At 48.8% G+C, this 23,301-nt stretch overlaps 1 protein-coding gene across 2 annotated transcripts; it reads left to right on the forward strand.

Annotated features, from left to right (window-relative positions):
- The first annotated feature begins 3,371 nt into the window (after positions 1–3,371).
- LOC102047484 (DEP domain-containing mTOR-interacting protein-like) lies at positions 3,372–20,885 on the forward strand. Of its 2 annotated transcripts, none has more exons than XM_005444878.4 (9): positions 3,372–3,701; positions 11,359–11,537; positions 14,611–14,734; positions 15,999–16,177; positions 16,786–16,971; positions 17,341–17,481; positions 17,805–17,875; positions 19,328–19,432; positions 20,614–20,885. In XM_005444878.4, the coding sequence occupies exons 1-9, from the start codon at positions 3,616–3,618 to the stop codon at positions 20,737–20,739; spliced, it is 1,197 nt and encodes a 398-aa protein (XP_005444935.2). In that variant the 5' UTR covers positions 3,372–3,615; the 3' UTR covers positions 20,740–20,885. The 2 variants fall into 2 exon arrangements, with proteins under 2 accessions (XP_005444935.2, XP_055578739.1); XM_055722764.1 differs by lacking the exon at positions 3,372–3,701 and adding an exon at positions 9,706–9,901.
- The last annotated feature ends 2,416 nt before the right edge of the window (positions 20,886–23,301 follow it).

Here is a 23,301-nt window from a genome sequence, read left to right on the forward strand (position 1 = left end):
CAGCTTTCCAAGCACAACTCCACCATCCTCAGCAGACCTGGAGATTGCTGGCTGCTGCGCCTTCCTCTGCTCTCATAACTGAGTACTCTCAGGGCTTGGGAAGGGGAGATAACGTATTTTTAGTAACTTCTCTTCCTTGTTTTTGAGGCTTAAGTAGAAACATTAATGTCTAATTTAAAGGGTACATTTTACAGGTTATTTATGGAAGCAATAAGCTTTTTTCCTCCTGTGTTTTTTAATGAAAGAAGCTGGCAGGAGCTGAAATCCTTTACCTTGTTACTATAACAGCAAAATATTCACTCTCAGGCTTGGAGCTTCACTTGAAATACTCTTTTTCATTTATTTTTTTAAGGAAGACATTTAATATCCAGTGAATAAAACAGCAGCAGTTCCTCCCTAGTTGAAGTAAAGAACACTCAACCCAGAAAAAAAGCAAAGGGGGAGCGGCTGGTCTCTTGTGCACCTCCACCGTGAAAGGACATGGTCGTGGGACCAGCCAGAGCAGCAGCTGAATCCTCTCAACCCATTACGCTGATAATGAGGTGACATTAACCTTACATCGTTCTGCTTTTAGCTCTGCGCTAGTGTTTCTACCATCCAAAGCAGCCCCATGCACACCGTGAGTGCAGGAGAGCAGCCGCCTCCAGGTGCTGTTGTGGGCAAACTCCGAGTTTGCCACGGGCTAGGAGGAAGGATGAGGTCTGTGGTGGCTTCCAGGTTGGATGGCCTGGGGGAGGATGGATGAGAGTCAGACTTCAGCTTTGAGGATGAGCGCAGTGCTTATCGCCCTGCTGTGTGCTGGTGGGGTGCAGGAGCCGGCTGCCTGCACTGGGATGCGCTGGGCAGGTTTTGGGGGAGCTCTCCCCCCCGCACACAGCCACGTTACGGATGGGGATGCTGCAGCAGTGGGCAGGGATGAGCCCTGCCTGCCCCCAGAGCACCTTAAAAGCCCTTTTGCTGAGACTGGCACAGACACAGAGGCATCAGTGACATCCAAGTGGATTCCAGGAAAGGTTCTGAGAGCTGCCCTGGGGCTGCTGGCTGAGCCTGCCTGTGCGCACAAGGGGGGCCTGTTTTCTTGCATTTATGGCATGGTGTGATCAGCAGGACGTGGGAGAGAGTACGCTCTAGGAGAGCCTGGATACAAGAAGCCTTGTTGGTGCAGCCCATCACTGCTGCTCTCTGTGCGTCCAGGTTGCAGCAGCTGTTTGGCTTGGACAGCAGCGCTAAGACTGAGATTTGTTCAGCCCCGCTAGCTACAGCTCTGCTGCTCCTTCATCAGCAGAGCCAGCAGTGATGCTGGCCAGAGGACCAACATACCTCTAGCTACAGCCATGACTTTACCCTGAGTCGCTTGTTCTTCCTTGCTCTGTCCCCATCTCTGCATGTGCAGAAACATCTTCTCCCACCTTCTCTCCCGCTGCTCAGGCTGTGCTTTGTACTTGGCTACGTGGAGATGGGCAGTGCACACCCTGAATGCTTGCTCAGGGGTACGAATGTCTCTCCTAGTGTCAGGTGCCAGTCCTACCTGGGTCGGCAATGGTACCCTCTGTGGGAGGGCCTGTGCTTGCATTCTGATCGCCAAAAAGGATGTGGACGTGATGGAACAAATTGTGCAAATCAGTGAAAGCCTGATGTAGGGCTGTGTTATGGGGCAGAAAACCCAGAGGGTACCAGATGGAGTCAACCAAGTTTGCAGCCATCCAAGTAGGGAGAACGTGGCTGCCAGATGGGGAGATGAACCCCACTTACACCCATCAGCAAAGTGATTCTGCAGACTGCACCCTGAGGAACGAGTTGTGTGGCACGGACTCAACCCTTGCAAAGGTGTGCCTTGGCACCCACAGGACAGCAGACACAAAAGCTGAGTCTCTCCTGGGGTGGTATGAAAATCCTCTCCTGACTTTGCAAGAACTAGCAGTATTTGCCAGTGACAGTATCAACAGTGGGGTGTTACTGGGCTCAGCACCCCAGCCAGGACTCCGAAGAGCTTGCAAGGTACCTGTTTTCCCCTTGAAAGGCTTCAGCATCCATCTTTTAGGAATCCAGGAGCCCAGGGATCACCATCTCACTTCTTAAGACTTGGTGGCAAAAGTGTTTCAATAACTTGCTTTTGGGAGAGAGGTCCCAGAGGGTACGGACACGGGGGCACAGGTGGCCCAGGGCCAGCACAGCCAGGACGGCAGGCAGGCTGCAAAAGCTGGCCCTCCCCGCTCGCATGCCGTCCTGCCACCACGGGCAGCGAGCGGTGGTTTAGGACACTGAGCTCGTTCGGGAGTGCCAAGACTGCGTGGTCCCACGTGCCAGCTCGCTGCTCCTCCGGGACAGGAGGCACACAGGCTTCCCTTTGAGTTGGGACCTCGGCCCGGCCGCTGCGTGCTGTGCTTCTTTAAATGCCAACCTGAGCTTGTTTGGTGTCGTGTTATGGCGAGGGGGGTGTAAGCCTGGAGGGGTCTGCTTGTGCTGATGGAGGTACTGGCTAACTAGCTGCTGGCTGGTGAATTGCTGCTAAAGAGGATGTAATTAAAGACAGCATTTAGTTTACTGCTGCTTTATTAGACTTCACACTGAATCAGAATCTTAACTGATACTAGTTCCTTCCCACCCCTCACCCCCATCTTCTCCACGTTCTCTTTTGGTGGGTTTCCCCCTGTTTTGTGTTTCTGAGGTCTGGTCCTCCATGCCAGCCAGTACTTTTCACTCCTTTAACTAATGGAAATACAAATGCACATGCATCTGATGGTAACAATGGATGTCATTAACCATCTCCACATCCCAATTCCTCTGCTTATTTCTCTGCTGAATGCTATTGCTTTCAGGTCAGCTCTGGCCTGCTAGTCAAAATGTATCACACCAAATACCTCAAATGATGGAAACGGCTGGTAGCAGCTGCGGCAGGTACCAGTGCTTGGAGGTCCGTTTCAAATGCTGTAGCTAGTAGCACCATACAGGCAAACAGCTTGGCATCAACAGAGTCCCAGACTCATCAGTGCCAGCTCTTGCTAATTACAGCCCGTGCTTCTCCAGCCAACCTCTGTGATGGCTGCTACAACGAGGAATGACTCAAGCTGCTCTAAGCCCGGTTTTTAGCAAGCGTTGGCCATGGTGTTGGATGCATCTGGTTCTGGGGAGAGGTGGGAAGCCCTTGGGGAAGAGGATGAGAACAAGCCTCATGGCTTGCACCGGGGACTGGCACGTCGTGAACCCTTCATAGAGAACTTCAGCAGAAGGAAGTACTTTGTCCGTCTTATTGCTGATCAAACCACTCCTCCTGCAGCCTGTGTGTGCCTGCTGGAGTCAGCTGCGCAAAGCACGGGGGAAGGACACGGTCCCCAGCCTGCTGGAAAGGGACCTGCCACCTTCCCGGCTCCCAGCCGGAGCCCGGCTGGAGGCAGCGGGTGGGAAGCCCCAGAGCCGGGCTCAGCCGGCAGAGGCTCCTCCTCCGGAGGCTCCGGGGCAGGGAAGGAGGGAGCCGGAGCCGGCAGCTCAGGCTGCCCCCTGCCCCCTGCCAGCCGGTTGGGGACCGCGCTGCGGCGGCATCTCCTCACCCCGCATCCCACGGGATGTGCGGGGCCGCGGGCGCATCTGCCCGGCGCCGCCCGCCTGCAGCCCAGCATGGAGAGCCTGAGCAACAGCCTGAAGAAGAAAGCCACGGAGCAGCATTACAGGGCAGAGGTGATGATTGCTGGAGAGCAACTGAGGTAGGAGGTGATGGGGCCCTCCTCCAGGCTGGGGCAGGGCTGTACCTGGGGCTCTGGACTGTACCCTGTTAGCAGGAGGTGCAAAGTTTTACCCCTGAGTGAGCTCTTTCCCACCCAGCTAGTGTCCCCCACTCCCCAGTACCTGCTGATCCTTCCTTCACTTCACCACTGGTGAACTAGATCCCTTCCCATATCACCTTGTCCTGCTGCTCCTCCCTGGGCATCTCCTGCCCTTCACCTCCCGGTGCCGGGCAGGGGTGTGTGTGTATGTTGGAGGTGCTTTGAGAAGGCAACAGGGTCTTTCTGCTCCTTTTGCATCTTCCCCCAAGTGCAGAGCCTGATGCGGTGACGCCGAGCAGCCTCCCCAGGGTTCCTGGTCCCTGGCTGGATGGGGACAGCACCACCTCCGAGGTGTTCGGACTTTTGAGGATGATTTGAGAGGTCACCTCATGGGTGCCAAGCACCCGAATTGTTTTGCACAGCAACATGTAGGATCTTCCCTCTCTGGAAAGTCACTTTTGGGAACTACCGCTGGTTTTCAGTCCCAGTCCTTGAGTAGCTTCTCAGTTTGTTTTTCTTATGAAGCCAGAAATATATTCTCCTATGCAAGAAAACCTCTGTAGTGGAGAAATCATGTTCCCTGTGTATCTGGGGTCAGAACCCTCCCCCCCCTCCCCGTCCCCCTTGCCCTCCACCTTCCCTTGCTTCTAAACATGCTAGTGTAGGCTTTTCTAGTTCTTGAGTAGAGTTTGCTTGTTTGTACCTGGAGCCCTTCTGTTTTGTTTTGAAATGTGGGTGGAAAATAGGAAATATATCCTGGAATAATGTAAAGAGTCCGGAGCCCAAGTGTGCTAGTATCAGATTCCTAAAACCCACTCTGTTGTCCATTCTCTGTGAGTCACATTAGCTTTTAGCTTTATTACTTGTACTGGATCAAGGATTGATAATTTCCAACTGAGGATTAGGGCCCCATCTTGAAAACACAGCTAACGTCCAAGTGGCTGGATTTTAAATGATGATTAGCCATGTTTCCAGTCTATTGTCTTTCACAAATATTACTGTCCTAGCTCCAGAAATTAAATCTTTTCCTTAGGTAGTGACTGGGGGAGCTGCTGTTGGGGGTGGAGGCTGCACCAACCATTCTGCCTTTGCAGGATTTGCAGTCCACGCTGTAAGCGAGGCTTTGAAAATGAGCTTAACTTTCTTACAGGGAAAAGCAGCCACTGACCTGAATGACTTGCCTCATTTCAATAACTCAGTGCAAGAGATGTAAAATTATGACTTTTTCCATCCCATGGGCAGGGTAGGCCTATTCATATTTATATTTCCAGTATTTTACTTGTCTGGAGTGATGGAGGTTTAAAATGAGTCCTATAGCCTGGGCCAAAGGAAGGAGTCAGATATTCAGAGAGAAAATAAAATAATCAAGCCATGTGTTAATATTGTGATTGGGTCCATGTGCCAGGGGAATGAAGTGGCTTATGCTCTTCTGAAAACCAGAAATACCAACTCATTTTTTCCTCCCAATATTTGTATGGAAACTTTACTCCTTATTGTCAGTGTGAATGTACCCTGAGCCTTTAAAAATGATGCTAAAAGCCTGAAGGGAGGCAAGGTTCATGCAGGGAGAGAGTATCTTTCCATTAGCACAACTGGGATGCAGTTGAATGGGAAACCCAAAATGGATGCAGTCTTGGGGTGCTGTCTTTTTCTGCTCCCCCCGCTCCGTAGCTGAAGTGCCTTGGAGTTTTCTGGTTAAGGTTAGGGAGCTCCCTAAACCTGAGAGTTTTCAGACCAAACCCATCACAGCAGGTTGCAATCACGAACTGCTTGCTCCTGTTCAGGTTGCTACCCCAGGCGCAGGTTATCCCTGCTGGAAGGGGTGACAGGAGGGGCAGGAATCACATATAAGTAGAGGGACAAGGTGAGAGCTCTCACCTCGGGAGCTGGCGCGTGCTACACCCGTGATCCTGGGAGACACGCTGTTTTGCAGATGCTGCGGCACAGGGAGCAGACCCAATCTGCCTCTGGGCAGCCTCAACTGCTTCAAGCCCCTGACCTGCTCTTGAAATGCTGGAGCTCTTTGTTGCACGGACAAGAGCAGGTGGATTTCATGCAGCAGGGTTGTTCTCCTTCAGCTGGGTTGTGAGTAATGGGTCGAAACGCTAAGGAGGGACAGCAGAGTACCAGCCCTCACAGTGATGGAGACGTGGGTCCTTTCGCTGCTGGCTTAGCACCAGCAGTTGCATCCTTCTGCTTGGGGCTGGGCAGGAGCCTGTTCCCAGTGCAGAAGGACTGGAAGGAGCTGCTGGCCAGCACGGGGTGTAAAACTCAGGGAAGAGGGTGATGGGATGGTCACCAACCTGGAGCTGGGCTCCTCCTTCCCCTGCAGCCTATCTGGCTGAAAGGAGAATGGAGTGGTGCAGAGCAGAACACACCGAGTGCTCGAGTCTGCCACTTGTATTTTGGGGATCTTACAGCCTGCCAGGTACGGAGTTGGTGGTATGAATCCTCCCGGGGCCTGGATGCCCGGTAGGTAGCAATGGGGAAACTGAGGCAAAGAAGCTGGATGCTGTCTCAGCGAGAGCAGATGAGGCAGGGCTAGCTCAATGTCTGTGTTGTGCTCCCTGGCTTTTCCCCACGTGAGGAATAAAGCAGCATGTAAAGGAGCCTCTTGGTCTGCCCTGACTCTGTAAGCCTCCATCAGCAAATAACGTTACTGTGTCTACACAAAATCTCAAACATTTGTTTTTCCCTGTTCTCCACTTCCTGCCCTGCCTCCCCACTATTGCATTTAATCAAACAAACCTTTGCTCCATCTTAACAGTTCTTTGGCTTCCCAGCGAGTTTGTAAATCCCTCCGAGTTTGGTTTGGCCAGAGGGATGAGTCTGTTCAGTGTCAGGATGTGTTTCCTAGCCAGAAATAGCTGCACAGGCGAGGGGTGAGGGAATGCTGTGTGGGGATGGCTGGGAACAAACCAGATCCTAAAGGAATTGAGGGGAGCCTGGCTGCTGTGCTTCAGGCTGTCTGTCTGCCAGGGTCCTCCTGCTTCCATGGGGATGCTAGCCCATGGAAGGGGAAGAGGAGTTTTGGGGCTTGAGTCTCTCCCCGTCAAAAACATGAAGATAATTTCCGCTGATATCTTGGTCTTGGGTCTGAGAGAGCTGCTGTTGCTGTCTCAGCTCCTTCCTCACGGCTCCCGCTGTCGTTCTTTTTGTTTCAGACATACAAACCTGCATGAAAACCCCACTAGTTTTCCCTGGGTGTTGTGTGTTCCTGGGTGGCATTCTGTAAGAGAGGCCCAATTAGTCATTTCTAATTGCAACAAATGGCTTATCTGCACAGAGATATTCTGGAACAACTACCAGGCTTTGGATTCACACCCTGCTGTAATCTGAGTTTCTCAAGTACAGACAAGCCCTCGTGTGCTTTCTTCTGGGTGTTCCTCATGGTCAAGTGAACCAGCTGTTCTCTAATAACTCTGTTAAGCTGCATTAATCACTTTAAAATGTAAAATATACTTAGTAAATTTATGTCTCGGGTAGAAAAAGTGAGAAGAGAAAGAAAGTTCTCTTCTAATGAAGAACAAAACAGTGATTTCAGCCACTGTATGAAATTTTCAAACTTGCTGGGTGTTTTATTTAGATACTCAAATTGACTCTGTTAAATAAAGTGCTCATGCTTTGATGCTCTGGAAATGGGGCTCACTTAAAGGTCTGTAGCTGAACATGCCAAAATTTGTATTTCTGGCCAGAAATCTTGGGTCCACAGGAGGTTTGATGATTCTCTATTGACCCTGGGTCTCTTGAAGTGGGGATGTCTTCCTGGAGGAGTTGTGGGACACTGCTTGATGTGGCAGTCACCAGGTGAATGTTATTTGGAAGATGAGACTACATGATCAGAATGACCTTAAAAAGCCTATTACTACATTTTCAGCACTGGTGAAAGTGAGGACTGGGAAGTAGGCTTGTGCTTGCCAGGATTTCTTTTTGAGATTGAAGTCTTGTTTTCCTAGACATACATTTAAATACAAGTAGAAAAATAAAACATCTCTGCACCGCTATGGGCTGCGACAGGCATGCAAAGCACTCCCCTCTGCCCCCTGAACTTACTGGTGCTTTTGCAGACTGGGGGTGCAGCAAACCGGGTTTTGCTGAGCCTGTTTGCAGCAGTTGTTTTGCCTGAATGTGCCTCTCCAGCAGCTATTTTGCAGATCTGCTGTTGTGGTTGTTGCTGTCTTTTACTGAGCACTTAGTTGTTTGTTTGTTGGGTTTTTTGGTTGTTATTGGGGTTTTTTTTGTTGTTTCTGTTGGGAGTTTTTTTCTGTAAAGATAGGAACAGAAAAGATCCTTTCGGTGATGCATCATTCCAGGGCCATTTGTTTATGCTTAACTGCTATGGGAATGTGAACTTGAGTTGATATCCTTGAGAGATCCACCTTGGCATTTGGGATGCTCAAGGTCTGTTTAAGTGGGTGGGGGGTGATGGAGAGCAGCACAGGGAGACATTCCCACTCCGCACAGGCACGTGTGGGTACTGGGTGCAGAATGACTGTCACTTTGACACATGACAACTATGACACAATAAAAATAGTGATTTTTCCAATACAGGAAAGCCCTTTGCTTCAGCAAATGCCCTAATTCAGACTTGGTTCTGAAATTTCATGAAATGTGAATGCGCTGAAGTAACCAAGAGAGGATCTCCTGGCGTTGCTCTCCAGCAGTGGACGTCCATAACGCTGCTGGGACAACACGGGGCTGCCAGAGGAGCAGGGAAGTTGTGCTTGTAAAAGCTGAAGTGACTTGAACTCTTGATTCCCCTAGAGGTTTGTGGGTTGTTGGTTGGGGTTTTTTTGGGTTTTTTTTTTTGTTTCTTCCCTTCTATTTGCACTGCTGTGGATCTCCCTTTCAACAAGGTTACACAGGATGAATAATGATGCCTTTGTAGTGACCTTGTCAAAGAAACAATTCGGTTACCTAACACAGTCTACTCAAAGCAGCGTACCAAGTGCCAAGCCAGGAGTGTTTAATAAGGGTTGATTCTCATGTTCCAGCAAGCATTTTATCCTTGTGTTGTTCTGTGCTTTTCTTTTTTTTTTTTTTCTTTTTTTTTTTCCCCCCCTTTTGAAGAGGTAACGTGTACATGGGACAGGTTTTGGCATCTAGAAAACTCATAATTTTGTATTATACATCCATCCTTAATACTTTTTTATGTAGAAGCATGATTATAAACCACTCACAGTTTCACTGACTTTGTTTTTGCAACATCATATGCGGGCTGGTTTCTGGAGAGTGTCAGCTGAGCCGTTCAGAGGCGCAGTGGGTGTGATGTCCTTGTCTGCCTGAAGGACAAAATTTATCTCCTTGTAGTTGATGGGAAACAGTAAACAAGAGGAAAGTGAAAAGACCACCAGGACACTTGAGCTGTGCATCTTCCACTGCCCTGGGTCTGCAGGCAAGAGGGCAAACTTGTCACAACCTTAAAACAGCCCATGAGGGTCCAAGATGCTGCTGCTCCAGAGGTGCTTAAATACCACTTCATTCCTGTCCTAGCAATTGTGCCCGACGGAATAGTTTCAAAATATGTGTGTGTGTGTGTGTATATATATATTAAATCCTAGGTTTTAGTAGTATTTTTTACTGAAAATCTTTTTTCTTTTCTCCTTCCCCCAGGACCCGTGTACTTTCTGCAGTACTCTGAAATGTGATAAAAATAGACCTAGAAGGGAAATAATATTCTCCCAGCCAGTTTCTAGTCAAGCCTTGTTTGATTATGGTCTGTGTGTTATTGTGGGTGAAGGAGTGTGTGTATATATGTGTGTCTATATATGTGTGTGTGTGTATGAGTGTATATATATAGCCTTTATAGGCTCCTGCAGACTGTTGATAGCGATAGAATACTCTTGGTACATTTCTTATCTCTGCCAAACACACCTCTAAAGTGGCATCCCACTTGCTGATTATAAAGAAAGAATATAAAAAATGACTGACTGTCTTCTCCTGTAGCAGAGGGATGCTGGATGGGGAGCCTCTCCATTTGCTGACTCTGTCTGGTTGCATTTTGACAGTGAACTGTGAAATAAAGGAAGGGAAAATGCTAAAAACTCTAAAACCAGCAGGCAGCTGTCTGTGGGCTTTCTCTTCAGGTAAAACCCATACGCAGGGCAACTGCTGGTCACGCGTGGGAAGGAGCCTTCCAGGTAAAGGGAGTAAAACGCCGCATATAGACCCCAGTATGTGAGGGAGGGGTCTGGAGGCAAGGCCAGGAGCTGGTTCTGCACGAGCCTTTGGGTCAGTGTTTCAGTTACCAGGAAGCTCTGACAATATCTGTTAAGAATTATATTGGCTCACAGTAGCCTTAACATTAATTACAACAATCAATTACTCATTCTTCACCCAATAAAAGGTTTTATCTTAAGACTTTTGAGACTCTGGTATTTGTAAATCCTACAATATAGGATAATCCATTATTATCTAAGAGATTTTTAGGATATTTAAAACTTCTTGTATGGTGCCTGAAACTGTTGTCCAATGTGCTGTGTCGTACGCATACCTGCTTCAAAAAGAACAAAAGAACTTGAAGCACGGAATAAAGAAAGGCTGCAGTGATTAATGCCGTTGTAAAATATATTGGCCCAAGGCAAAACGAGGAGTTGAAATGAATAATTTGAAACCAGAAACATCCTGGAGTTACAGAGGAGTTATTTAATTAATATCTCTGAGTCTGCTGCATGCACGGGGCGTTTTCCAAGGTTAGTATTTTGGGAACAGTCATGGCTACAGGGCAAAGGTTTGGCTCCCGGACAGATCTCCTGCCAAGTTGAGTTGGCTTTGGCTGGAACACATAAGATCTCTGTAGCTTGCTCGGTTTTTAAGGCCCTTTTAAAAAGTCAAAGCCGTACTCACCTGAGTAACCTTCATCCAGGTGTATCTTTCTGTTGGAGTCACAGGCTGGCTGTCACGTCAGGGTTTGCAGCGTAGGGCGGTTGTTGTTTTGGTAAACTCTGTCCCAATCTATCCCAGTTTGAACCAGAAAATGTCAGGGCTGTTGTCCGCTGCTGTGAAATGGTAGGTACATGGATTAGTAGGTAGTGCATAGGATCAGCTGGCACTTGTCTCTTAGACACACGCGGGAGAAAGGAGTGCTCCCATCGCTGCTCCTGTTGCTGCTCCCATTGCTGCTCCCACCCCGAGCTATGACTAAGACTTTGTCCTGGGGGCAGCTACATTCCTGCTTTCATGGTTATTGGGAAGAACTAGACACAAAATCATGCCAAGATGACAAATCTATGTACTACTATTCCCCACCCCCTCCCTGGGTTTTGGCCCTTCTTCACAAGCTTCAGTTAGCTGCTGTGTATTTTTTAGAGGCTTGCTTAGAACAAAAAGACACGTATGGCTCAGACTAAGTCTGGTGCAGGCAATTACATAATCTGTGTAGTGATAAGGAGGCAAGAAGGGGATGAGGGAGAGGCTCCCTAGGATTAACTGATGCAGTTTTGCAAAGCCAAGAGGTTTGGTCGAATTTATAAGGCGCTGGGTGCTTGCCAGAAGTCCCAAATCATCCTTGGTTTCTCCAGGCTGGGCAGATGCTGGGCTATTGGACCCAAGTTCCCCTGTAACGCCAGCTCTGCTCAATGGCTGGCTTTCTCTCTAGGCTTCGCCTCCACGATGGGAAGCTCATTAAGGACCGACGTTACCATCTCCGAACGTACCCAAACTGCTTCGTGGCGAAGGAGCTCACAGACTGGCTGATCGACCACAAAGAAGCACCAGACCGAGAGACGGGCATCCGCCTCATGCAGAAGCTAATGGACCATTACATCATTCATCACGGTGTGTGGGTTTCTCTGCTGCCCGCGGAGCTTCCCTGGGGAGGGGCTCCATGTCTGGTCACCGTGTGTGTCCATCAGCCTGGGATATGGCAACGTGGTCAGGTCCCTGCTCACGACCTCCTGTGGGCGAGGGCTCCTGGAGAAGCTGGGAGGTGATGGGCAGGCAAGAGGCTGTGTGGGGCTGGGTGAAGCTGCATTGCTTTGGGGGATGGGCCAGGTCCCTGCCCACAGACAGACCAGCATCTGAGGTGTCTTTATTCAAAAGCAAGTTGAGGAATGCCTGACCTGTATTGCCCTGCAGCAACTGCATTGGCAGCCAGTGGTGGATATTTTTACAGAAGGTGGTCTAGCTCATGTTTGTGTCATGCAGAAGTGGAAGTTGAATTATAGCACAGGCTTCGCATCTGCAGGAAAATTCTTTTTTTCTTACCGTAAGAACCCAGCACTCCTCAGTTTTCCCCATCCATGCTGAGGTGAGACAAGTAGGGGTGTGGAGCCCACATCACTTGAAGTGGGAAGTAATCCAGTACCTGTAAATGGGCTGAAGCAGTATGCCATTTCAAAGGCTTGTCCATGGAACCTGTTAAAAGGAAAAATAATAATAATAATACTCCCCCCCCCCAAAGGAATAAAACAACGAAAGGAGGGGAGTCAGGGGAAAGCAGCTTGATGCTTCAAGTATTCAGGCTTTTTTCTCTTTAAAAATTATTTGGAACTTTCAGCAGTGTTTGGATTAGCTCAGGTCATGTGGTGTGGCCTGTGCCTGTCCCGGAGCTGCAGAGCAATCCCCGAGGTCCAGCCCTCGGTCCCGCTACAACAGCGGGAAATCCATGCTTCAGACCGGTGAAGAGCTGCTCCTCTCTGGGATTTCGAGGCCCAAACAGAATCAAAATCCCTGGATGACCAACCAGCCTCGGACGGTGCAGCCCTCGGTGGGAATTGCTGCTGACCCGTGGCTGAGCTCTGGTGCTCCCAAGTCCCTGGGACACGGGCGGTGGTAGCCTGGCGCTGGGTGGCAGCTTGTCACCAGAGGATGCAGCTGAGGAGCCAGAAGCAGATGGCAAACACACCAAACCCAGCCCTCTCTTCCCCCCTCTCCTCCAGGGTCCAGAAATAGCTGCCTTTGACCACTGCAATGCAAACACTCTCTGTCGCCATCTGCTACTTGCTGAGGTTAATGCCCTTTACATTAAGCTGCCTTGAATAAAAATAAACTGCTGCTGTGCTTTATCACGAAAGCATAAAGCTGAAGCAGTGAGTTCTCAGTTAACCATTAACACTTAAAACTGATTATTTTTTCCATCTGTCCAGCCAACGGTTTCAAATAAATCCATTTAAATTAAACCTGGGCAGTACTGGATACCAGTGCTGTTTTGATTGCTTATCACGGACACATCCCTTCTGCTTCTGCGGTAATTCCTGGCAGGACACAGTAGTTGACTCTCCAACTTGCCTTGTGACCACGAATTTCTGTTAGTCCTGTGGAAACAGGACTGCCAGCTACCGCAGCACCGTGCAAAGTGCTTTGCAAGAGGCTGTCCCAGTTCTTCCCCTTTTCTCCACTGGGATCCAGGAGACAGTAATTATCTCATGGAGATCATTGTCTGCGCTGCCTCTTAAGGGTCTGATGTGGTTTGAGCCGTTATTCTGTTACGTGCTGGAAGCAGATTGAAATTGGTCTTCAAACAGCAAAAACACTTAGGTTTTCCATGGGCGCAGCCTTCTAAGGTTTTGCGCTTAATTCCCAATTGCAATGTCGTCTGAATCATTGCTCCTTGGAGTTAAGAAGATGCAAACTTTTGCCTTTTAAAACAACCTTCCAGACCTGCCTTCTTGCTTGGTGAGTCATGGGCTTCAGCATCCCGATTTCGCACCCAGACAGCCACTCAGGAGGAACGATGAACCTGAGATAGGCTGGCAGTTTATAGCATTTTGCTGCTTGCCAAAAGGGGGTGAAGCTTTGCCAGTCTGCTCAGAATGAACAAGTGTTAACATTTTCACAAGAAGTATTTTGTGTTTTTTGAATTTCACTTTACATTACTTTAGCGAGGAAATCTTTGTGGGTATTTTTTTTCATTTTTCTTTGTTTTTCCAGGCATATTCTTTACTCTTTTTTTTATTTATTTATTTATTATTTTTTTTTTTATTGATGAAGTTTCTCCTTCTTGCTTCAAACAGATGGACCTGAAGAAAGGCAGGCTGACTAATTTAAGAGCTGGACTGTGATGTTTTGGGGGCTGTTTTTGTTGGTTTGGTTTGTGGTTTTGGCTTTTATTGACTCGTAGTCTAGGAATCTGTTTCAGGCAAGCTTATCTCAAAGTTGTATCCCAAATATTTACCTGCTAAATGTTGCATGCACTTAACGGCCATGCATTTACAGACTCTGTGCTTATCCCCAAGGTTAAACAGAGGCTTTTCATACAGATTTGATTATTCCAGTTGTATGCATCTAGCTCTGAAGAAAAATTTCTCTCTTGAGGTCAGTTTGCCATGCAAATGTATTGAGCAGGGTTGGCACAAAAGGGTGTGGAAAAGTTGGTGGCATTATATGTTTTGGCTAACAAGTAATTTTGGCAGGGACAGAGGTGATTTTATAGCATTTTTGGATGAAGCGAGGGTTGGGTTTTTTTGCTCCTGTCCTCCAAGTCTACTTACATGTGGCTATGTCTTTCTTAAAAAGACTGATTGAGACAATTCTGTTTGTTCTCTTTTAGTCTAAAGCAAAGCATCACCATTTAAATTAAATTCAAAAAAATTTCCTTGTTTGTTCTAATTAACATTTTAGTGTCTGGATCAAAATGTGGATGCAAACTCAGGCTTTCCCCTGTCTGTTCAGTGGGACTGACCTCTCCCAGCAGCACGGGCTGTAGGCACTCACAAGCAGCTCATATGGGGACCGAAGGCTCAGCTTCTGGTTGCTCCGTGATATGAGGGGCATAGAGAAGGACATCACATGCAGCCCCCAGAGCTTTTAACCTCGAATTATACCCTGCCGAGTCTGTGCAGCTCTGTCTGTCCCTTACGGACCGACAGCTGCCTGCAGCACTGACATCCCTGCTCTGAACCCCTTCCAGTCTGCGACGAGCACTCGGACTACAAGGATGCCAAGCTGCTGTATCGCTTCCGCAAGGATGATGGGACCTTCCCTCTCAGCAAGGATGTGAAGGTGTTCATGAGAGGCCAGAGTCTTTACGAGAAGTACGTAAGTCCTTCCCCTGCAAAACAGCTCTCTGCATGGGGCGCTGGGACTGAGCTTGGCTGGCTGTGCTTGCTGATGATGCTCTACGGCTGGGAGCCACCCCTACAGCTGCCTTTTCTCTGCCTTCTCGGTACCCCATGCTGTAGCACTGGGAAATGCTGTTTCCTGAGCCGTGTCGCAGCTGCAGGACAACTGGCTTCTTTGGGGCTGGGGCAGAAGTTGTACTCAGAACCTATGGATGCTTTCAGGGGCTCCAACCCAACTGTGGGTTCTGGGGTCCAGCCTGGGGAAGTGCTAGAGTGCTATCTGCAGTGTGAGTGCTCCTGGGATGGGCACAATGGCTGTTCCCAGCAGCCCCCCAGCCTCCCTGCGTGAGCTGCTTCCATCAGCACTGCTAGGACTAACTTGCCACCAAAATCAGCAGGGTATAGCACCCTCAGGGCCCCCAGGGACCTGGATCCCGCCACCTCACTTAGCCTATCTGCAAAATCTGTAACAGAAAAACTAATTCTCAGACAGTAAGGAAAACTCCTTCCACCTTCAAGTGTTTAGTTTTCTTTGTCTTTATTAGTTCTGGTTCTAACTCCAAACTGTCTAGCCGGGCACCTCATGAGTCATTTTCTTAGACTGGCTTCAGCCACAGACCAAGCTCCGGACCTGGTTCCTTTAGCATCCTCCTCGCATCACGTCTGCCCTCAGACCCTGGCAATCTGATCCACAACCTGGCACTGAGGGAGAAGTCCTTCAGGCAGGCACGCGGTGATTTCGGATGTCTCCCTGTCCCTCTGGCAGATGCACATCCCTTCTACTTCGCTTCTGCTGGGCGGTGGTGGCCAGCGAGAGCATCCAGCGTGTCTCACAGCCGAGCCCGCTGCACCCTCTCGTGGAGACACTGGATTTAGCTCTCCCATGTTGCAAACTGAGTATGTGTTTACTAACAGACACCTTCTCCATCAGTTCGGACTGCCTGCCATTTGTTGCACGCACCGGCTGCTTGCTTGGCTTTCATCTGCGGTCTTTAGCTGAGGCTGCAGCTGAACTGGTTTTGCTGAAGCTGCTTCCTCTGCTGTCACAAGGATTTACAAAGCTGCCTGACTGCGGCACTGCGTTTCTCCCTTTCTTCCCACTGCTCCCAGGCAGCAGTGTTTTGGCTTTAACGCTTTACCCGCTTCTCTTGGCCTTGCTCCTTGCTTTGGCCGGCAGCAGCCCGCGGGGCCGGCAGGGCTGTGCAGCGTCACGGAGCTTGTCCCACCTCTGTGCCAGGCTGGTGAGCGTGGAAGGGTCAATTCTGAAGGTGAGAGAGGAGAATTCAGTCAAGTACCAGAGGACTTTCCTGGGCTGTGAAATGATCGACTGGCTTGTTCAGGAGGGAGAAGTAGAGAACCGAAAGGAAGCGGTGGAGCTGGGCCGGGCGCTGCTGGAGCATGGGATCATTCAGCATGGTGAGCGAGGGTGGAAAGCAAGAGATAAGCATAGCTGTCAAGGCTGTGCTAAGAACAAATCCCCATTCATGTCATGCAACAAGTGCTGGTCAAGTGCCCACTTGGAGATGGCAACGGGGCCTTTTAGTTCTATGTTTGGAGCTGGTGACCTTTGAAATTGGAGCAATCTTCCACCACCCACAAAGGCTTTGAGCTGAAATCTGAGCTATTGCTCTTCAGTTCTTCAAAGCCTCCGGCTGCAGGAGTGGGATGCACCCCTGGGTTTGGAGGGCTGGGTTGCGAGGACGTAATGTTCAGCCCGGCTTGGCTGGAGATCATAACCATCTGGAGGAATTAAGCTTTCAATTCCGAAGGCGGGGAATCCTCTGAATGGCTTGGGACAGGGGCAGGTGGAGGGCTGAGACTCGGTGGTTCACCTCTGGGAGATGACATCTCTCGGGGAGGTGGCCCTGCTGGTCCTCCTTCCCTGCAAGGAGCATTCTCAAACAGTCAGAAAAACTGCAGCAGAACACACAGACGTTAAAAGAAATTCATCTGGGTCCCTTGGTATATTTGCTATGTATTTTTCACACCTCCTCAGCCTCTCCCTTCTCCCTGCTCTCTCCTAGTCTCCAATAGGCATCACTTCTTTGACAGTGACATCCTCTACCAATTCTGGATCAACTTTCGACGGAGGCGCCGTCTCACAGAGTTACTCAATGAGAACTCTTCTCGCACCCTCTCCGAGAGCCCGGACAGCCCCTTCTGTCTTCGCAAGCTCAACCCGGAGCCAGGCAACACCAGCTTTCTCTCTGGTAACTGTGGATGTATTTGTAGAGGGGTATGAAAGCAGGGGTTACGTTACCAGAGTACCTCAGAGCCGAGGGTGCTGCTCCAGCAGAGTGTAGGGTGTTTGTTCCTCCAGGGTTCCCATGGAGTGACCACCTATCCCACTGGTTTGTGGTAGATGTCCCGATGCAGCAACAGTCTTTATCACAGCTCCCCATCTAGGGAAAATAACTCAGCTTACCATCAACTCAGCTCTTGATCTTTCTTCGAAGCTATTAAATGCCATCTTCAGTGCATGCTCACCTTTCAGGTGTGGGCCAGGCTGGTGGAGGATGTTTGTTATTTTAAACTAGTCTGTTCCTTCCTTGGGTAATTGTTATTTCTGCCTCTTTCAGTCCAAACCAACAAGGAGATCAAAATCGTCTCAGCGGTTCGAAGGAGCAGCATCACTTCCCTCGCTGGAAACTCCAACCCCTACTTCAGCACTGCTCCTACGTTGGTATTCCCTCCTGTGGCTGAATGCAACCCCAAATCAGGTCTGGGCTTCTGCATTGGCCTGCTGTTGCACAGGACAGAGCTGTCCCTTCAGGGCAGGGGCTAGCTTGAGCCTCAGGTCCAAACCCAGCCCCTCTCGGCTTGGGGACTTGCGAGAGGCTCAGCCTCACCTCTGAGGCTTCATTTGAAAAGTTGTGCAAGTGTTTTGAAAAACATTGAGATGAATGTAACGATTTCTCTGTGTGGTAACTGTGCTGGTTCTAACATCTGCTCTCCAGCCCATGGTAATCCCCAGGCTGCCTCGTTAGGCACTTTGCTGCATGAAACCCTTGGTTCTGACAGGATCTGTCGCCTTCTGCCCTAGTGTTAAAGAGACCCGTCACCAATGAAGAGCTCCTGTCCCCTGGGGCCCCCTACATCAAGAAAACACTGACTGTAAGTGACCCTGGCGAACGGTACTGCTAACCCAACGGCAGCGAGCGCGCTGCCTGCTCTTAGATAACTCTGCCTGCTGCTCTGGCCGCTTTGCGGTGAAACTTTGGGTGCATGTCACATCATCTCTTTCTCACTGAGCCTCAGTGGGTTGGTGCCTTCAGATATTCTTGTGGGTGAAAATGTGCGCAGCCCCTGCTTCAGTTTGATGTATATCAAAGGGCTAGATCAGGAAAGCGAATGTTTCCTGGACAGAAAACCTTCCATTTATGTCGCATCCAGCTCCATGCAAACTGTAGAATCGGTGAAGGCTGGTGACAATTGAGACTGACACTCGTCCTCTGTGTCACACAGGGTGGTGTGCAGCTTCATGCATCTTTCAGGCTCCTGCTGCAGCTTAGACATGTTGACATGATCCATCAGCATCTGACAGAGCATCGCTGAACAGGGAACATCCAAGGGCCACTCTTGCCTTTCTTATAATGGGCTTTTTCATGGATAAAACAGAGACAGTGCAAAATCTCCACGATGCTGCAGACAACCTGAGTTTTGAGATTTTACTTTTCTAGTTATTTCTAAAGCTGTAGGACTAGTCAAGGCAGGGCTGGTGGGTGCTGGGTGGGAATGTTGCAAGACAGTTCCTGCCCTGCGGAGCTTATTGTGCTTGTTTATTTTTGTGAAAAACTTCTCAGCCTTTTCCTGCCTGCCTTTGAAATGGGGAATCTCACAGCGGCCAGTTTAGGAAGCATGAAAGCTGTCTTGCCATACTGGTTTGACACAGGTGGGATTACAGAGGAGCTGTGGATCAGGTTCTCAAATTAACTGTGCTGTAGAAATTGGTGGGAATGAGCAAGAAAAATAAAGCTGGTGATTAGTGTGGCATGTTTGAGGACATGCCGTTCATTCTCCTCCTGAATGCTCTTGCCCTGCCCTTCAACTCTGCCAGCCTGGGCCCTTCATGGCTCATTTCCTTCTGCTTAGCTGTGCAGTTGCTGTTATTTATTTATATGGGTAATGCACAAAGTCCTTTGGGAATTCCTTTTCTCTTTTAGTCACATCAGATGGCCACAGTATCACAGCAAACTGCTCTGACAGACCAAGATCAGAGTGGGGAAAAATGAAGAGTGGCTACTTCCACCCTAGAAATGCTCTCCTGGGTCAAGGAAAGGGCACCACACGCGTGCTCTGGAAATGTTCTCAACGTGTTCTTGGTGCATGCCTTGCACTTCAGCTTCATGCTGCCTGTGCTTGACTCTTCTGCACTTGCTCACAGGGACTATTAATCAGAAAGCAGCTTTGCAGAGGGCAATTAATCTGTGGTGCTGTGTCCCACTTGATGCACAGCCCTTTCCTACCCACTGCAGATCAGGAGCAAAGCTCTCCATCTCGCTAGGAACTGTTGCATGTTCTCTATCCAGTCCCTTAGTTCTTAAAAACCTTTTTTTCTGCTTGTAGATTGTGGGGGATGCGGTGGGCTGGGGGTTTGTGGTCCGAGGAGGAAGACCTTGCCACATCCAGGCAGTGGACCCAGGAGGACCCGCTGCTGCTGCAGGGATGAAGGTACTTCTCACTCTTGGTGACTGAACAGGAGGCAGAAGTTCTGTTCTGCTTGAGCCTTTTGAACTGAACACATCCTCTGTGACAATCCCACCTCCTGCAGTGGAGATCAATCCAATGGAGTCGGTGTGTGGAGCTCTGGCAGTGCCATGAGAGGTGGAGGGAGGGATGCTCTCTGCAGGCAGAGCGCCCTGTGTGTGGCTGCATGGTGGCACGTTTGCCTTTTGCCAGGGCAGCACAGGGGCTGTGGGCAGCTAAAACTTAAAAAAAAACTGTCAAAATGAAACTGTTCCCATGGCAGACTTTGGAGCTGTTGAAACTGTTTGAGCTACTAAAAAGAAAAAACAGCAGAGAATTCCCAGTTCAGTCCAGTAAGTATATATAACCCCGGTGAAGCAGGGAAGGAGCAGACCCTTGCAATGCATTTTGTGTTTCTCTGCTATTAACAGTGTAGCTGTGTGTGGAACTGTCCTCCACCTACATGAAAGCTTAATAACCTCAGACTGATGCCTTGATTTTATTCATCAAGTAACTTCCAGTATTTCCAGCTCAGGTGAAATGAACTGAGGGCTTGAAACTCATTTTATACCCAGGCATGTACGGGGTTTGTGTGTAGTGCTTTAGGCGTGAGCGAAAGGAATGTTGAGTTTCACAGTTCCCTATGAAAACCCCAGCAGCAAGGGAATAATTTCTACAAGCTGATATAAGTCTAAAGTCAGATGGATATTTGAAATAATGGGATTCTTCAGAGGCAGAGTGTGACTCCTTGTTTGCTTCAGGCAGGATTGGAAGGGGATAGATGAATTTGTTTCATTTACTCAAGAGCCCAGTTAATTTCTCCTTACCTAATCTCATTTGCTACCAGATTGCTAGATGTTAATATTGTGCCTCATTTCCATCTGTGAAATGAACCACTGCTCATAAATTAATCTTTTTTTTTCTTTTTTTTTTTTTTTTTCTTTTCTCTGTTAGCTCACAGTCTAAATCCCTTTGGTCCCTTTTTTATGATATAGTGATTGTAGCACAGTGATTATTAATGTAGCTTATGGAGTGGTAATGCTTTAGGGTTTGCAGAATTTTGTAGCAAGTTATTTGCAATTGCAGCTTCTGGCTGTAGTCAGTCACAGGTAGAAGTTGCCATGAAGACGTCAACCGAAGGTTACCTGTCCCTCCTCTCCTTGCAGGTGTGCCAGTTTGTTTTCTCAGTGAATGGTATGTATGTTTTGCATCTGGACTACCAGACCATCAGCAGCCTCATCATGACAGGGCCACGAACTCTCGTGCTGGAAGTCATGGAAGCCATTGAATGAGTGAAGTCTCATCCCACTGCTGTCTGGAAAGGCAGGGCGCTCCGTGGGCAGGGATGGACTGTTGGGGGGACCAAGCCTGACCATTCACTGTGAAATGTTAGCCAGGCATTTAATATATTTTCAAATAAATACATTCTAATGGGCAAGTCTCGGATTTTGATGTTGTTGAAATATTTGGCTCTACCTCATCTTGAGAGGGTCTAAGCTCTTGCAGCTCTTTTTTAACGCCAGTGGGAGAGTTCAGCACATCGTGAAACCAAGCTTTAGAACAGGTCTAAGGTGGTACAGCTGGTACAGCTGTTAAGCAGCAAGAAGTTTGATACCAAGCAAGTGAGTACGTCTGAGCTCCCCTGAGTTGTCTGCAGTCTACCAAGAACACAACGTGCTTTCCAGATGGTCCCATAAGCCATGCCATCGACTGTCAAGAAAATAAGGGAATGAATACAACAATGTATGCTTCCTTGTAGGGAAAGTACAAGGCTCCTGCTACTCTTTGGCTTGGCCACGCTCACAGCCAGGGCTAGTTGCTCTTCCCGGCTGTTTCCTGAAGAGGTGAGGCTCCCACCATTGTGCTTTTTGTGCCCCCAGCTCCTCGTAATGCTTAAATCCATTAAGCAGCTTCACCTCGGCAAGGAGCCAGGCAAAGGTCCCAAACATCCTAGGCTGCTGCCAGCCTAGTGACAGGAGGCAGCAGGGGCAAGGGGAGCCTAAGCAGTGTCTGTCCAAAAGGAAATGTGTCCCAGCCTGAGCGTGGCTCTGGGAGGGACGAGAAATGGGCGAGATCCACCAGCATCCAGCCCCCCGGACCCTGCTGCTCCCAGGGTGATTGCGTTTGCAGGCAATGCAGAATATTCATACTCAGACTACTCCGAAAGTGAATTAAATTTAGAATAACAGGTAACAACAAGAAAGTGGGGAGTTTTCTTGCTTTCCAGTTCACAGAGCATCCTGCGTGTGATCCACCTGCAATGCTGTGCATACAGGAGGGTGATTTCCAGCACTCTTGCTTAGCGCAGGTCCCTCAGTGCAGCTCTTTTGGCCACCCACCAAGTCTTTAAAAAAAAACCCCAAAAAACCCCATACCAAACAACAACAAAAAGTAATTTTGATTTGTGTTAAAGTGGGAGCTGAATTTCTTGGAAAATCTGGTGTCAGCTGTATATTAGGTATTGCATTACTGCTGTCTGTCTCTTTTTTCCCTGGGTAGAAAGGGATGTGTGCTCCCCCAGCACTGGTGCAGAGGTGATCAGACTACTTGGAGCACAGCGTTCCTGGGACATGGTCCAAACAAGATGTTTGCATTGATAATCCACCGGGGTCCTCCCAGCCCCTAAGTGAAACCAGACAGGTTTTTAAGCTGTTTGTCAATATGCTTACAGTTGTTATTGCCAGCTATCCAGTGCACAAGCGAAGCAGCACCCATCTGCCTTTTTGCTTTTTAAATTCTGTTTTGTGTGGCTGTTCGGGGAGGGCTTGGGTGCCTGTGCTGGCTCCAGGGTTCAACCCAGAGCCCTGGGCTTGAACTGAAGTCCAAGCCAGGAGACTGCAGCCTTGTGTGGGCACCTTGGGAAAGGTGGGCCAGAAAGCAACAGCCTGAACATAAGCACTGGAAACAGCTCCAGAGTTTTCTGAGGTAAACAGGGCATGAATTTTAGCTCTGGATCTGAATTCCCTGCAAGTGAAATACAGGAGATCTGTGCTCTTCCCTTTCTCACCTTCTCTGAGCTTCAAATTGTAGCAAATCTGAGCAACTACTGAAATCCGGTAGGAATTACAGGAGAGGTAATTTGTGGTGTTTACATACAGGGCAGCGACAACCTCCTCTCCACAGGGTACCAAATGCTCCATGTTTTGCTTTAATGAGATTTAAGTGCTTCATTTGGGTGTTATCCTTTGTGCTGTATATAGTGATGCTTTTAAATACTTACTAGATTACAAAACAAACCTGCAGTGAACTACCAAATGTTTGTTTATTGTGCAAAATATTTGAAAACTATGATTATGTGGGGGTTTTTTTCATCTAACTTTCAAATGTCTCTGTGTTTCCCATCAAATGGCAATTGCAAGTTTCTTGCAGCTCATCCTGTTGCAGTGGGGACTGATGTTGACGATCCCTGGAGATGCAGCTGAAAATTTGCCCTCCATTCGCAATGAGAAATGCCGCTGTCAGTTGTTCCATCCTGGCAGTGAGGACAAAATCTTCCAGGAAAGGTTCTGGCGTGAAGCTGGATGGCTCTTCCAGGCGCTCCCAGGGCCAGGGACCACATACCGGTGGAGGTCAGGGCTGTGTCCCACAGCTGGGAAGTCTGCAGCACCATTGAGCTCCAGTTCATGATTCAGCCTCTGGCCTTGCAAAACTTACAGATGTGCTTAATTTCCTTAAACAAATGCAATGCAATTTGCTTTCAGTGCAAACGCCGGGCTCTCAAAAATATTTAATGGGATGTGAATGGGGCTGGACTGACTTCATCCCTGGGAGTCTGACAGTGGGCGGGAGCCACAACTTGTTGCTGCGCTCTAGGAAATCAGTGTGCAGCTTCCTAGACATATATTTAGTATTTA

The sequence above is a fragment of the Falco cherrug genome, chromosome 10, assembly GCF_023634085.1.
Source record: "Falco cherrug isolate bFalChe1 chromosome 10, bFalChe1.pri, whole genome shotgun sequence".
Lineage (NCBI taxonomy): Eukaryota > Metazoa > Chordata > Aves > Falconiformes > Falconidae > Falco > Falco cherrug.

Bases quoted from the DNA above. Each gene is read 5' to 3' on its own strand.
- LOC102047484 (XM_005444878.4), top strand. From the start codon at position 3,616: ATGGAGAGCCTGAGCAACAGCCTGAAGAAGAAAGCCACGGAGCAGCAT. The intron at 11,538-14,610 runs GTGTGTGGGTTT...AACCCCTTCCAG, and splicing joins CCATTACATCATTCATCACG to TCTGCGACGAGCACTCGGAC. The intron at 19,433-20,613 runs GTACTTCTCACT...CTCTCCTTGCAG, and splicing joins CTGCTGCTGCAGGGATGAAG to GTGTGCCAGTTTGTTTTCTC.